The 16,345-nt window shown below is 43.6% G+C and overlaps 1 protein-coding gene across 1 annotated transcript in view; it reads left to right on the top strand.

Moving 5' to 3' along the window:
• zmat4a (zinc finger, matrin-type 4a) overlaps positions 1–16,345 on the top strand; it is a 153,180-nt gene that overhangs the window by 84,145 nt on the left and 52,690 nt on the right. The window contains exon 4 of the mRNA XM_064971270.1: positions 9,953–10,109. Coding sequence (XP_064827342.1) covers positions 9,953–10,109 — 157 coding nt within the window. The remainder of the gene's footprint in view (positions 1–9,952; positions 10,110–16,345) is intronic.

The raw sequence follows: 16,345 nt of genomic DNA, 5'->3' as shown, positions 1-16,345 counted from the left end.
ACGCAGGACACACTAGGTAATATATAGTAATATCATCAACCATGTGTAGTTAACTAGTGATTATGATTGATTGTTTTTTATAAGATAAGTTTAATGCTAGCTAGCAACTTACCTTGGCTTACTGCATTCGTTTAACAGGCAGTCTCCTTGTGGAGTGCAATGAGAGAGAGGCAGGTCGTTATTGCGTTGGACTAGTTAACTGTAAGGTTGCAAGATTGGATCACCCGAGCTGACAATGTGAAAATCTGTTTTTTCTGCCCCTGAACAAGGCAATTAACCCACGTTCCTAGGCCGTCATTGGAAATAAGAATGTGTTCTTAACTGACTTGCCTAGTTAAGTAAAGGTATACCAATGAAAAAAATTACATTATTTTTTAATTTTTTTAAATCGGCAAATCGGCGCCCAAAAATACCGATATCCGATTGTTATGAAAACTTGAAATCGGTCCTAAATAATTGGCCATTCCCAAATAATTGGTCGACCTCTAGTCTGGGCTTGTTGAATTGTGGTCTCAATACTCCATATCACAGGGGCCACAATGCGTGAGCTGGGGATGATGGGCTCGGGGTCCCTCTTCTCGTTAGAGACATTGTGTTGGCGGGACAGGGTGTCTGCTTTCTGATTCTTGGATCGGTAAACTAGTGTGAAATAGAACCTGCTAAAAAACAGAGCCCTTCAACCTCTTGGCTTCTTGAATGGAGACCAAGTCCGAAATCTTTGGAGGGAGCTGACAGTTCGTATTGCCCAGCGATAGCCCCGAAACCTGAAGGATCTGGAGAAGGTCTGTATGGAGGAGTGGGCCAAAATCCCTGCTGTGTGCAAACCTGGTCAAGAACTACAGGAAACGTATGATCTCTGTAATTGCAAATAAAGGTTTCTGTACCAAATATTAAGTTCTGCTTTTCTGATGTATCAGATACTTATGTCATGCAATATAATGCAAATTAATTACTTAAAAATCATACAGTGTGATTTTCTGGATTTTTGTTTTAGATTCCGTTTCTCACAGTTGAAGTGTATCAATGATAAAAATGACAGACCTCTACATGCTTTGTAAGTAGGAAAACCTGCAAAATCAGCAGTGTATCAAATACATGTTCTCCCCACTGTATGTAGCGCTAGCCAGGGGTACCCTAGGATAAGGGGTTCTTGGGAACAGAAATCAACAGAAAATTAAGAGTCTCTGAGTGGTTCACCCCAACCTGCAGTAGAATGGGCTTCGTCTGATATTCCACCTCGCCAGAACCAATGTGCCGTCCATCAAGGGCTCGAGTCTGCAGCGGAATGGGACAATTCATGCAAGGGATTTGTGTAATTCTTTGGCGACGTCTTGATCAATGAGATGATCCGCTGCCCCAGAGTCCAAGAATACTTGAATCTGGTGCTGACGGTTGTCCGAGTGGAGGGTTGCAGATAGTGACAGACAGTGACTGGGTAGCTGGGGTGAATCTGCACAGCTCGTCAGGGTCTCCCCTTGTCCTGGTGAGCCCTGGCGGTTCCCGTCAGCTCTAGGCATGCAGCACAGAGATGACTAAGACCTCCGCAGTGGAGGCAACAGCCTTTTCACATTCGCCTGTCACGTTCCTGTGGGCTCAGACGTGTGCATTCCAACTGCAAGGGTTCCTCCATGCTGAGCTCTGTGGGCTTGGGGTGCTCAGGAAACCGGGATGCTGGAGTGGTGTCAAAGACCGCTATCTCACCCATTCTCGGATGCGGTTGTCAAACCTGATTGCAAGCCTTATTAGGGACTCGAGGTCCTCTCCCAGTTCTTGAGCTGCCAGTTCATCCGTAATGGAGTTAGACAGACCCTGGTGGAAAGTGGTAACCAGTGCCTCAGTATTCCACCCACTCTCGACGGCGAGGGTGCTGAACTCAATGGCAAAGTCAGCCACTAGCCTGGCACCCTGGCAGAGTCTAAATAGCCTAGGGGCGGCAGGGTAGCCTAGTGGTTAGAGCATTGGACTAGTAACCGGAAGGTTGCAAGTTCAAATCTCCGAGCTGACAAGGTACAAATCTGTCGTTCTGCCCCTGAACAGGCAGTTAACCCACTCCTAGGCCGTCATTGAAAATAAGAATTTGTTCTTAACTGACTTGCCTAGTTAAATAAAGGTTAAAAAAAATAGTGGGTTTGCTGCTTCTCGTCTGCCGACTGGGTGGTCAAAGACTCGACGCAGCTCGGCAGTGAAGGCTAATATGGAGCTGCAGGATGGTGGCTGCTGTTCCCACACAGCCGTAGCCCATGCCAGGGCCCTGCCCGAGAGCAGAGAGATGATGTAGGTGATCATGGCCCGGTCGGTGTGGAACGAGGAGGACTGTAACTCGAACACCAGAGAGCACTGAGTGAGGAAACTCTTGCATCCACCTGGGTGGTCGTCATTCCGTTCAGGGGCTGGGATCTTGGGTTCCCGGTGCAGGGGCCCTGTATGAACTACGGCGATGCCTGTAGCAATAGGTGATGAAACTGGTGCATTGGCTCCTCCTCGGTTGGGAGCGTGCTGTGGTTGGAGGGAATCGGAAACAGAAAACACCTCTCTTAAAGGGAAATCATAATTAGTAATAGGACACACCTGAGTGTCATTAATGTCTCTAGGACGGTCTCTGTCGTCCTCTGGGAACGGGTGGAACCATGACAGTTATGATTTATGCTTCCCAAATGGCTCCCTATTCCCAATTTAGTGCACTACTTTTGGTCAGGGCCTATAGGGCTCTAGTCAAATGTAATGTACTATATTGGGAATAGGGAGCCATTTGGAATGCATAGTAACTTTCTAAAACAGTCATAAGTAATTTTCATTAAGACTCGTGCAGCATATTATGGCTAATTAATTAAACTAGCTGACTTTTCGGTAAGAGTCAGTACTCAGTACACTACCGCAGCTTGCAAGCTCAGATCTCAAAAAGCAGAGCTGCCAATCACTATCTCCTTAAAGTCATTCCATCTACTTGGCCATCCATGGTGTGAAGACAAGATGACGCTAGCTGTGTTTATAATTGCTTTACACTCAGAATAGCCTGGATGAAGATGAAACCCGCTGTTCATTCCTTAATCCCTTCATTAAACAATAAACAGTAGATGAATGATGTGAGAAAGGCTGCTGCTACTGGTTACCTGTTTCAAATAAAAGTGCACAAGATGATAAATGTCACCTCTCATTTTGCAAAATACATTTTAATTGTCCTATGTGAATATTATTTAGAATAGAATAGAATAGGGCAACAGTGTCTGTATTCTGTGGCCACAATGTGCTTTGTTCTCAACATTTCACTGATACTCCTCTCATTGAGGTCTTTAAACATAAGCAGGTGGAATAAAGTACAGTTCATGTCATTTGTGTGTGATCTTACACAGACACACACACACACACACACACACACACGTCTAATGTGAAGGTCAAAGTTTTGTCTGTTTTTGGGGGGTATGAGAGAGACGAGAGAGAGCAGCAGTGATTACAATGTATGGACCACTCAGTGCCTCCCTGCCTGCCTCCCTACATGGCCTCAGCTGACAGAAATATAATGCATTGACCCAGTCTATATTAGGACCAACTTTTTGTCGGTTAATCTTGCACTTGGTGTCCTACTTCCCCCCTATGTGCCTGGAGGTAGATCCGCCAGAGTCATTTGTGGCTTTGTCCGAAATAGAACCTTATTCCCTATTTCAACTGGCGGACCGCAGACTGGATTGGTCAGGCTTCGACCCTTGGTTTGATATAAACACACATAAGACATGGAAGAATGTGTAGAATTGCAGGAAATTAGCTTAAAATATGCTAAATGTTCTCTCCGCCAACAAGAGGGGTGTGAACAGTTTGGAGTCACATAGGTTGCAAGGTGAAGGTTTGTTACTACGCTATCGGGACCTTTGCCACCTAGGAAATTTGTGTGTATGGATCTTCACAAATAGTACTTGAGTACCCATGCCCTATATAAGCTGTTTAGTGCTCTATAAAGGGAATTGGGTGCTATTTGGAACACAGACAGAATATTGAGTGTTCCTTGGCCTACAGAATTATCCAGTGCAGCAGCACTGGAAAAAATAAACAAAATTGCTGCAGCATGATGGTTCAATGCAGTAATGCATAATACTGTATCTCTTCTTTTCTTGAAGCGCAAGGATATGCTGCTGCTTCGCTTAAACTGAGATGAAAATGTGCAGCTATGGCGTCGAGAGCAAAGATAATATATTGTCTGCAAGCCAAAAATATTATTTTATTATGCCTCACATGAATGGGAATGAAGCACTCAGTCTTTCTGCTGAAATGCAATGTCTCATTTCTTCTCATTTTTATCTCGTTATTTATTTTTCTCTCCCTCTCTTTCTCATCAACTAATGCTGTGCATTAACCGAAATGTCAGTTCATTTTTGTTTTCTAAATAACTAATTGACCAACAAGTTAAATTATTTGAATTCCCTTTAGTAAAAAAAGAAATCTGTGCTCTCAACACCCCGTTTGTGCCATTTCTCTAGATAGATTTCTCTCTGGGACATGTTGTCCAACTCATCATAGTTACATGCAGAAAACGTGGTAAGTAACTACAATGACTAGAGTCCATTGCGCCTACAGCTGCCTGTTCTCATTGGCCATGTTCGAGAGGATTAAAACCGTAATGCATCATGGGTAAATTGTGACTGACTGACTGATCTACAAATAATTAGTTGTTATTTATGTTGAAAGGTGATTTGTAGATCAGTCAGTCACTTGGAATAAAATAAGTCAAATCAAATAAAAAAATATACACAATGAATAAGGGTGAATAAGGGATGGTTTATTAGTAAGTGATATGCAGTACTGGGCAGTCCCTACCATCATTGGGGTTTTATTAATAGAAAAATAGACATATGATACTAAAAACAAGTATGTAATATACATAACCTAAATATTGTGTTTAAGTAAAAGAATGTGAATAAATGATGGTTAGATTCTAATAGTAATAGTAACGGACAGTCACTACCATAAATTGTTTTATTCTGTGTTGCTACAGCGTTGAACCCACATAAAGCATTTATTTTTGAAAGAAAATCAAAACCGAAACTATAAATCGTTCATTGCTGAGCTTTACACATGTTCTCGCCGCCTATATGTAATGGTTTCATAAGAAGGATTTATTGCTCTGCTACATTAATTACTTATATGTGAATGCAAATGCTAAGCCTAACCCTTCCTGTAACTGTTGGTTTCATATGTAAATGCAAATCAATCAGTCAATCAAATGTATTTATAAAGCCCTTCTTACATCAGCAGATGTCACAAAGTGCTGTACAGACACCCAGCCTAAAACACCAAACAGCAAGCAATGCAGTTGTAGAAGCACAGTGGCTTGGAAAAACTCCCTAGAAAGGCCAAAACCTAGGAAGAAACCTAGAGAGGAACCAGGCTATGAGGGGTGGCCAGTCCTCTTCTGGCTGTGCCAGGTGGAGATGCTAAGCCTATCTGTCCTAAGCCTATCCCTTACTATAACTATTGGTTTCATATGTAAATGCAGATGGTAAGCCTATCCCTTCCTATAACCATTGGTGTCATATGTAAATGCAGATGCTAAGCCTATCCCTTTCTATAACTATTGGTTTCATATGTAAATGCAGATGCTAAGCCTGTCCCTTTCTATAACTATTGGTGTCATATGTAAATGTAGATTCTATGCCTATCCCTTTCTATAACTATTGGTTTCATATGTAAATGCAGATGGTAAGCCTATCCCTTTCTATAACTATTGGTGTCATATGTAAATGCAGATGCTAAGCCTATCCCTTTCTATAACTATTGGTTTCATATGTAAATGCAGATGGTAAGCCTATCCCGTCCTATAACTATTGGTTTCATATGTAAATGTAGATGCTGAGCCTAACACTTCCTATAACTATTGGTTTCATATGTAAATGCAGATGCTGAGCCTAACACTTCCTATAACTATTGGTTTCATATGTAAATGCAGATGGTAAGCCTATCCCTTTCTATAACTATTGGTTTCATATGTAAATGCAGATGGTAAGCCTATCCCTTTCTATAACTATTGGTTTCATATGTAAATGCAGATGGTAAGCCTATCCCTTCCTATAACTATTGGTTTCATATGTAAATGCAGATGCTAAGCCTATCCCTTTCTATAACTATTGGTGTCATATGTAAATGCAGATGGTAAGCCTATCCCTTCCTATAACTATTGGTTTCATATGTAAATGTAGATGCTGAGCCTAACACTTCCTATAACTATTGGTTTCGTATGTAAATGCAGATGGTAAGCCTATCCCTTCCTATAACTATTGGTTTCATATGTAAATGCAGATGGTAAGCCTATCCCTTCCTATAACTATTGGTTTCATATGTAAATGTAGATGCTGAGCCTAACACTTCCTATAACTATTGGTTTCATATGTAAATGTAGATGCTGAGCCTAACACTCCCTATAACTATTGGTTTCATATGTAAATGCAGATGGTAATGCTTCCCTCTTGACAGACGATTCTACCTAATGACTAAGTATTAACACCATGCAACCTGGCTGGCAGCACAGAAACAGTGTGCAGTTACCTCAGCGTTAATTAGATTCTCTGCAATTACCCACTGTCATTTATCTTGTATTAATTAACCATGAAATGATGATTGGCTCAGATTTTATGAAGGTTCATTTCCTGTTATATTTTGGTCTCATTTTCCCATTTATTTTCATTATTTATGGTATGAGGTATGAAATGATAAGAGAGAGCCTGCTCTGCATTAACTGTTCGGGTGAGCTAGGTAAGGGAAATGTGTGTGTGTGTGTGTGTGTGTGTGTGTGTGCGTGCATACTTGTGTGTGCGCGTCTGTGTGTGCATGCATACGTGCGTACGTGTGTGCCTGTCCGAGAGAAAGAACCACTGAAGGACATGCTAAGGGCAGGAGGAGGCAGGGGTGCTGTGTATATGTGTGTGTGTCATTGAGTGACTCACAGTGCAGTATCCAGGATGCCTCTCTCTCTCTCCACTCAGGCTGCTCTCCTATCAGCACTCAGTCTGTTGAAGTGGTAGTCGTCTGCCATTTTTACTCACCCCTATTATCCAGACAGAAAGTAAGGATCTAGCCCAGATTAACAGTTATGTCTCTGAGAAGGTGTAGGCAGCAGACCCTATGTGTAGGCAGCAAGCCCTAGGTGTAGATAGCAGACCCTAGGTGTAGACAGTAGACCCTAGGTGTAGACAGCAGACCCTAGGTGTAGACAGCAGACCCTGGGTGTAGGCTGCAGTTCCTAGGTGTAGACAGTAGACCCTGGGTGTAGGCAGCAGTTCCTAGGTGTAAACAGCAAGCCCTAGGTGCAGATAGCAGACCCTAGGTGTAGACAACAGACCCTAGGTGTAGACAGCAGACCCTAGGTGTAGACAGCAGACCCTAGGTGTAGACAGCAGACCCTAGGTGTAGACAGCAGACCCTAGGTGTAGACAGCAGACCCTAGGTGTAAACAGCAGATCCTAGGTGTAGACAGCAGACCCTAGGTGTAGACAGCAGACCCTAGGTGTAGGCTGCAGTTCCTAGGTGTAGACAGTAGACCCTGGGTGTAGGCAGCAGTTCCTAGGTGTAAACAGCAAACTCTAGGTGTAGGCAGCAGACCCTAGGTGTAGACAGCAGACCCTAGGTGTAGACAGCAGACCCTAGGTGTAGACAGCAGACCCTGGGTGTAGGCTGCAGTTCCTAGGTGTAGACAGTAGACCCTGGGTGTAGGCAGCAGTTCCTAGGTGTACACAGCAAGCCCTAGGTGTAGACAGTAGACCCTAGGTGTAGACAGTAGACCCTAGGTGTAGACAGTAGACCCTAGGTGTAGACAGCAGACCCTAGGTGTAGACAGCAGACCCTAGGTGTAGACAGCAGACCCTAGGTGTAAACAGCAGATCCTAGGTGTAGACAGCAGACCCTAGGTGTAGGCTGCAGTTCCTAGGTGTAGACAGTAGACCCTGGGTGTAGGCAGCAGTTCCTAGGTGTAAACAGCAAGCCCTAGGTGTAGATAGCAGACCCTAGGTGTAGACAGTAGACCCTAGGTGTAGATAGCAGACCCTAGGTGTAGACAGTAGACCCTAGGTGTAGACAGCAGACCCTAGGTGTAAACAGCAGATCCTAGGTGTAGACAGCAGACCCTAGGTGTAGACAGCAGACCCTAGGTGTAGACAGCAGACCCTAGGTGTAGGCTGCAGTTCCTAGGTGTAGACAGTAGACCCTAGGTGTAGGCAGCAGTTCCTAGGTGTAGACAGTAGACCCTGGGTGTAGGCAGCAGTTCCTAGGTGTAAACAGCAAGCCCTAGGTGTAGGCAGCAGACCCTAGGTGTAGGCAGCAGACCCTAGGTGTAGACAGCAGACCCTAGGTGTAGACAGCAGACCCTAGGTGTAGACAGCAGACCCTAGGTGTAAACAGCAAACTCTAGGTGTGGGCAGCAGACCCTAGGTGTAGACAGCAAACTCTAGGTGTAGGCAGCAGACCCTAGGTGTAAACAGCAAACCCTAGGTGTAGGCAGCAGACCCTAGGTGTAGATGACATTTGCATCCAAAATGACACCGGATTCCCTTTATGGTGCACTTATTTGGACCAGAGCCCTGGTCAAAATTTGGGACACATCCACATACTGCCTCTTGCAAGCCAGCAGACCTTAGGCCTAGCCTAGGCTTCCTACATCAGGAATCTTATCTGGCTATATCTATAGAGGAGAACTGGAGATGTCTGTTGATGTCATGTAATGTGTGACTGTGCCTTAATGCACAGCATTGTGTCACAGTGTGCTGTAACCAGATCACTACCCACTATCTCCACTGGGAGACTGAAGTGGAGAAGAATACATGCAAACAAGCGTTGCATTTTAGTCATAGATGGGCTCATCCATCATATGGCTCTTTAAAATGCCTTTCAGTGCAGTGCTGTGAATGTACTATATGAGGGAAATGTATATGAGTAATGCTTTGTGTCTAAAATGTAAACTGCTTGATTCCAGCCAGCAAAATAAAAAAGTTAAATATGTTTGTGACTGTTGAATTGTGAAAATAATACTTCACAATACAATGAGCTGAAGTCAACTGAAAAAGGAATCATTTTGGTCTGAAGTTTTAATAGTTTTTAATCAGTCTGCCAATGACCCTGCCTGGTGGGGTCTTTCCTGGTAGAAATGGCTGTGTCTGTCTCCTGGCAGCCAGGTGCATTTAGCTCTCTCGTTCTCTCTTTATCTCTCTCGTTCTCACTCTATCCCTTTCACTCTCTTTCTCAATATATCTCTTTCTTCACCTCTCTCTCTACTGTATCTGTCTTCCTCCACTCTCTCTCTCTCCCCTCTCTCTCTCTCTCCACCCCCTCTGATTCCCCCCTCTCACTGTCAGGATAATGTGTTTCTGCAGCAGGCGGGCAGCACAGATGGAGTCTCAGGGAGCGGTCCTCATCCCATCACTCCCCACTTTGTATTACTCCATACAACTGCTGAATTACCTCCATTTGCATCCCACCAGGAACCAAATGATCAAGCCCACGAGGAGTGTAGATTGTTTCTGTCCCCTGGAACTGTGGCGTATAGAGCTTACTGATGTGCTCAGTGTACAGCTGGCCCCTAAGCACCATGCTGCTCTAACCTACAGGGTTTGGAAAGTATTTGCTGGGGCTGGTTTATACTGTACACCACACACACAGTGTATACATACACACCACTCATTGATGAATTGTGTCATTTTTTTTGTTATATTCAGGTGTCCATTTATCCCTAAAATGTCTGATTCTGTGCAGCAAAGCTTTGTGTGAAAAATGAACATCCTCCTTCATGCAGGGAGAAATTTGTTTTGTTTTTACTATTTGTTGGCTGAAAGCCTTTTTTACTGAACCTGTGTGTGTGTGTGTGTGTGTGTGTGTGTGTGTGTGTGTGTGTGTGTGTGTGTGTGTGTGTGTGTGTGTGTGTGTGTGTGTGTGTGTGTGTGTGTGTGTGTGTGTGTGTGTGTGTGTGTTTTCCTTGCAGGGCAGTGAGGAGGGGGACGTGGACAAGAACAAGTGTTGCACACTGTGTAACATGTCCTTCACCTCAGCAGTGGTGGCACAGTCACATTACCAAGGCAAAATCCACGCCAAGAGACTAAAGCTGCTGCTGGGGGAGCAGCCTGCCATCACAGCAAAAGGTTTGTGTCTCTCTCTCTCACTCTCTCTCTCTCTCACTCTCTCAATTTATTAGCATGGGAAACATATGTTTACAATGCCAAAGCAAGTGAAATGGATAAACAAAAGTATCTCTAACTCATTCTCATTTACAGATTAAGCAGCTGCATTTTGTTTCCCTTTGTGATGACATCAGATAATCCGATGAGATTTGCAGTGACAGATGTGACAGAGATGTTTACCACAGAGATGTATGTTACGACAGATGTGCTTGTCCTCACACACAAAGGTGCTAGCTTTGACAAGCAAACAAGTAGGCAGGCAGAAAGGCAGAAAGCCACAGGTAGACTTTGGGATACCAGCTCACCTAGCTTGCTAAAACAGAGAGAGGAGCTGCAGCTCGTGTGTGTGGACTGGTGAAGAATCTAATTTTATCTCTTTTTTTTGTCCGTGGGTGTTTTGATTAGATCCAATCATCGTCTGCTGCAGCACCTCAGGGTTGAGGAAAGTCTGGACGATATTGTAAACCACAGCAGCTGCTCCCCGCGCCGCAAATCTGTTTACAAATTGACAGTTGAGAGAATAATGAAAGCTGGCCATGGGGGAAATTAGGATTAGAAAAAATAAACACACTTTTATTTAATCAGATCACTCCCCCTTATGCAACACCTGAGACCTGGATATCCAGAGAGGATGCAGGAAGTGAATACAAAAATCATCAACTTTGTTTATTTGGGGTATCCTTTCTCTTAAGAATATCTATACTGATGGTACATTTTATTTCATGTGTCTGTTAATTCAGATATCCTTGACCAAAACGTTTACTTTAGCTTAGTGTAAAGCCCTCCGTGCGTTTTGTTTGAGTCTGTGCAATAGCCCACTATTGTTAGTTAGTGGAGAATCAGACTGATTCAATACATGGTTTGTGTCAATAGAAAAGAGATGCCAAGGCCTGAAACTGCCACAATTATCATCGTAGCAGTCGTTGCCTGAGTCTCTGTCTGTGTGGGTGTGTTTGTGTGTGTAAATGTTTCTTTGTCAGTTCTATATGTAGCCAAAGAGTGGTACAAAATGAAGCACATAAAGCTGAAACATATCTATGCCCAGTCCCAGTCAGTTACCCTGGAACCTCAGGCTTGTTTTTCCTTCAGTGCTTTCTGTTCTGGGAACACTGCTTTCCTCCTCCTACTCTCGTCGTATCCTCCATTCAGCCCCCTTTCGATAACACTTTATTTGGATGTTCCATATGTAAATGCTCTACAGACTATCAGTAACATTTCAACTATCTACTAACCCTAACCTTAACCCTTACCCTTATTCTAAACCTAACCCTAACTGTAACCTTAGCAGGCAGTTGCTTATCAACAGATGGACCATCCGGACTTTCCAAATAAACTGTGACGGCCCTTTCTCCCAGTGAGTCCACACTCAGGGTATGAGGGCAGAGCAGCAGAGAGGCATGCTGTGTCACCCGTTCACCGCACATCATCATCCATCGGCATTCACGCTGCCTGGCCCTCGGCGCTAACTGACCCCAGGAGTCAGGTCAAATTGTGTGTGGTACTGAAAGGACCCTAGTCTCCAAGAAAAAAACATTTGTAAAGGAAAATGATAAACAAAGCAGCTGACTAGCTTAAAAGCTCTTTGGTTCACGAGTGACGTGTGTTTAACTTCTTGAAACTCCCCAACCCGGATCCGGGTTTGTGACTAAAGCCTCAGGCTCATTAGCATAACGCAACGTTAACGATTTCTGAAAATCGCAAATAAAATGAAAATAATGCTTCTGCTCTCAAGCTTAGCCTTTTCTTAACAACACTGTCATCTCAGATTTTCAAAATATGCTTTTGAACCATAGAAATTGACTAATTTGTGTAAGAGTATGCAAAGCTAGCATAGCATTTTGTGTAGCATGTAGCACGCAACATTTTCACAAAAACCAGATAACCAAATAAATAAAATCATTTACCTTTGAAGAGCTTCTGATGTTTTCAATGAGGAGACTCTCAGTCACATACCAAATGCGCAGTGTTTCCTGAAAGCGTCTGTGTGTAGGAGAAATCGTTCCGTTTTCTACATTGCGTCTGGCTACCGAAACGAACCGAAAATGCAGTCACCTACAACGTAAAACTTTTTCCGGATTAACTACATAATATCGACCGAAACATGGCAAACGTTGTTTGGAATCAGTCCTCAAGGTGTTTTTTCACATATCTCTTCATTGATATGCAGTTCGTGGAAGCTTGCTTTACTCTCTGTATCGTTTGGAAAAATACTGGCAGGTGACTTTTGCGCACCAATTTCGGCGCAGGACACCGGGCGGACACGTGGTAAATGTGGTCTGTTATGGTCAATCTTCCAATGATCTGCCTACAAATACGTCACAATGCTGCAGACACCTTGGGGAAACGACAGAAAGGGCAGACTTACTCCTCTCGCGTTCACAGCCATATAAGGAGACCATGGAATACAGAGCCTCAAAAATCCTTGTCATTTCCTGGATGCCATCTCATCTTGGTTTTGCCTGAAGCTCACGTTGTAGGGCACGCACAGAGAAGATCTTTGTATTTCTGGACACGTGAGAGTGTTTTCTTTCGAACGGTAGCAATTATATGCATAGTCGAGCATCTTTTTGTGACAAAATATCTTGTTTAAAACGGGAACGTTTTTCATCCAAAAATGAAATAGCGCCCCCATAGATGTAAGAGGTTAACCCTGATACGTGTTGTTTTGTAGAATTCACACATGGATGTGTTGTACACATGGACCACGTGTTACTCAAAATTGGACAATCCAGTTAATATTCCCGGTATTCCATGATCAGACCTTGTGTCCCACTATGTGGCAGGAATTATTCTGCATTTAATATGTGCATTAGGGCATCCCTTTTAAAGATAAGGCTTTTGTGCCATAAATAATATGGTGGTGGAGACCTAGAGGGAGGGAGAGTAGTGGTCGCTTCCAAGCAGGGTGAGGCATGTCTCTGCAGCCTTCATCAACCATTACAGGCCTGAACCCCTCTCCTCCTCCTTGCCCCTCCCCCCCTCTTCCTCCTCCCCCTTGCTTCGTCCTCTTTGTCCTTCTCCCCTCCTCCTCAACCTCCTTCTCCTCCTCTGTCATGATGTTGGTGACATAACCACCTCCTCAGCCTGCAGCTTCAGGGAGCTACTGTAACCCTGGTGCAGGAAGTAGAGTATACTGCAATCAAGGTTTTACAATCAGTGTGGCATTATGTTTTGTTTCCGCTTGATTTCCTTAAACTGAGGAAGTGCTCAGTGCTCTGCTGTGGTATTTAGAGACAGCAGGGAATCAGCAGTACAGTCGCCTACTGGGTCATGTCAGTAGGGAGGTTACTAGGGGACAGAAACGTTATTCCTCATAGAGTGAGCTGTGTCTCGCTCCTCCCTTCGTAAAACCTTGGTTACTTTACATAACATTTTGATTTATTTGGTATAACGTATGCTGATTGCTGATACTGTAAAATAGTGGTTAGATAAAACTCTGTTCTGCTGTGTCTGCTATTTCCCCTCATGCCTCCCTGTCTGTCACTGACAGATTCAGTCATTAACCACGCCATCTGTGGCCAATGGTTCGGAACAGAGGATGCTCCTCTCCCAACCGAGGGAGGCCAGACAGAGCAATCAATCGCACTGTCACCCAACAAATACAGCTAGAGCCACAGACAGACAGACAGACCCCCCCCCCCCCCCCCAGACCCCAGACCCCAGACCCCAGCCACAGTGTGCATCCCAAATGCAACCCTATTTCCCATTTAGGGCACTAATTTTGACCAGGGCTCATAGGCTATATTGGACTATATTGAAAATAGGGTGCCATTTGGGACTAACCCATACTGTAGGCTACCTCTCAAAATGGAACATTCTCCAGACGTGTTGATCGCTCTGCATTTTCCTTTTGTCTGTCATTCACCGTCACCAAATCCACATTTCAACATGTTTAACCTACGTCCAGAAGGGCTTTTAGTTCTGTTGTTTACAAAAACAACTTGGGAAAAAAAATGATGAGAAATGGAGATTGTAGCCACTGTACTAAACCCATAACCCACTTCACCTACAGTAAACACATGAATGATTTAATATATAACACCTCCATTCTCCTGCAGAATGACAGGACAATTGACAGTATGTGTAGGTTGGAGATGCTAGCTTCTGCACACTTAAATATGCTAGCTGCTGAAATTAATGGATTTATTGAGAACTACTTTTGTGCACTACACCCATAAGGCTCTGGTCAAAAGTAGTGCACTATATAGGAAATAGGGTACCATTTGAAAGGCAGAAATGCTAGCTTCTGCACACTTAAATATGCTAGCTGCTGAAATTAATGGATTTATTGAGAACTACTTTTGTGCACTACACCCATAAGGCTCTGGTCAAAAGTAGTGCACTATATAGGAAATAGGGTACCATTTGGAAGGCAGAAAATGTCCGGAAGATAAATCCACCAGGGCATCAGGAAGCCTGAGCTTATTGATTTCTACATAATGAACATTATTGAAGTGGCCGGGTGCCTCTGTTAATCCTCCCGTCTCCAAGGGAACTGTTGTTTCAGCCTTTCCGCCTTCAGCCAATAACACAAAACACAAAACCCCAGGATCTGCAGCTCTGTTGTTTCAGCCTTTCAGCCTTCTGCCAATGACACCTCACTCTGGCTGCGTCCTGAATGCACACTATTCCTATTCCTATATAGTGCACTACTTTCAACCGACTTTTGGTCGTAGTACTGCACTATATAGGGAAAGGCATTTACCCCAACTAGAGGCGGCCCCCTCAGTTTCATTTGGACATCAGTGAGCCCCCTCAGAAAACAAAATGGTGCTTGACGCCCTCTGGGCGCACACATCCAACCACAACCACTGCTAGAGCTGCTTATATTCAGGATAGCTTTACTCTAGATTCCCTCTGCTTTTATGGTATGTGTGAGATGTATGACTGTATAAATGATTATGCCCTTTTAGTTGAACTCCTCATAGACCTGGTTAGTTGTATGGTAATATGTGTGCATAATCACTGACCCATATACTGTTGCTACATGCTTTCACATGCTTCTTTAGTCTAAGGTTAATCATTAGCACACTGAGCTGTCCAATTTCCGCCTCTGCTAATGCTGTTTTTGACTTGGGTAGCTCTGAATAAACGTTAATTCACCATTAGTATTCTTATGTCCCATAATATCCCAAATGGCTAATCACTTTCTCTGAGCACTGTCGACAGCTTATATTGAACATTTCTGTCCGGTCTCCAAGCTCCAACAGGCAATGAGTGAGCAGAATAGTTTGAATGTCATTTCCCTAGAACCACAACAGCATAATGCTGGAATATATTTTCTCCGCATTTGGTTAAGTACGGCATTCATTCGAGTTAATTGTGAAATAATTTGGAGAAAGCACATTCTGAAGTTTATGACCTTGGGTTTTTAGCATCATTACATCTAATGGAAAGGCTAGCTGCTGAACACTTAAGGATCCATTACGGTATATGATCCCAGTAAATGTACCATCTGAACCTGGATGCAGCCCTGCATGGTTCACGCGTAGTTGATTAAAACCCCTATAGCAGGGCTGTCAAACTCATTCCATGGAAGGCCTAGTGTCTGCTGTTTTTTATTTTTTTATTTTATTAACCCCTACACGACAATGTGAGGGGTAGTTCCTTACTAATTAGTGACCTTAATTCATCAATTAAGTACAAAGGAGGAGTGAAAACCCGTACCGGTTCTGTCTAATATACAGCTGTTGTGTTTGTTTGGTTTGTTTTTCATGGACTGCACAGCTTGCATGTGGTCTCGCCCGCTTGGAAGTGTGTATTGAGAAAATATTTAGTTCTCTTCTGTACGGCGGGGGATAAGGCAGAGGGGGATAGAAAGCCCTGAAGGGAAGGTTTTGTAGGAACAGATAAATACACGGAATTCAGAACACTTTGATCCTTCTCTTTTTTGATCTGATTCTGAATCTCAACAGATTTCTAAATATTAATTCAGAATAAGACTGCACTCTATGTGTGTGCTCTGAATGCTGTTCAATATCCTGTTTTTATATGAAGAAAAAGGTGGTTATTATCTTATTGGACACTAAAGCTATACCATAACGAGGATGATGATATTAGTTGGCCCTGGCTTCAGATGAAATGCAACATGAGTTTAGCATCCTTAGCCATTTGGGTTATTTGCATACTGTACCTGAAAAAGAAATGACCAATTTCACTGCCTACAGTGTGATGGGTATATTTAGGTCATTGCTTTA

Source organism: Oncorhynchus masou, chromosome 1, assembly GCF_036934945.1.
Source record: "Oncorhynchus masou masou isolate Uvic2021 chromosome 1, UVic_Omas_1.1, whole genome shotgun sequence".
In the NCBI taxonomy this organism is placed as follows: Eukaryota; Metazoa; Chordata; class Actinopteri; order Salmoniformes; family Salmonidae; genus Oncorhynchus; species Oncorhynchus masou.
The sequence above is the reverse complement of the archived record's forward strand: the minus strand, read 5'-3'. Positions and strand labels throughout refer to the sequence as shown.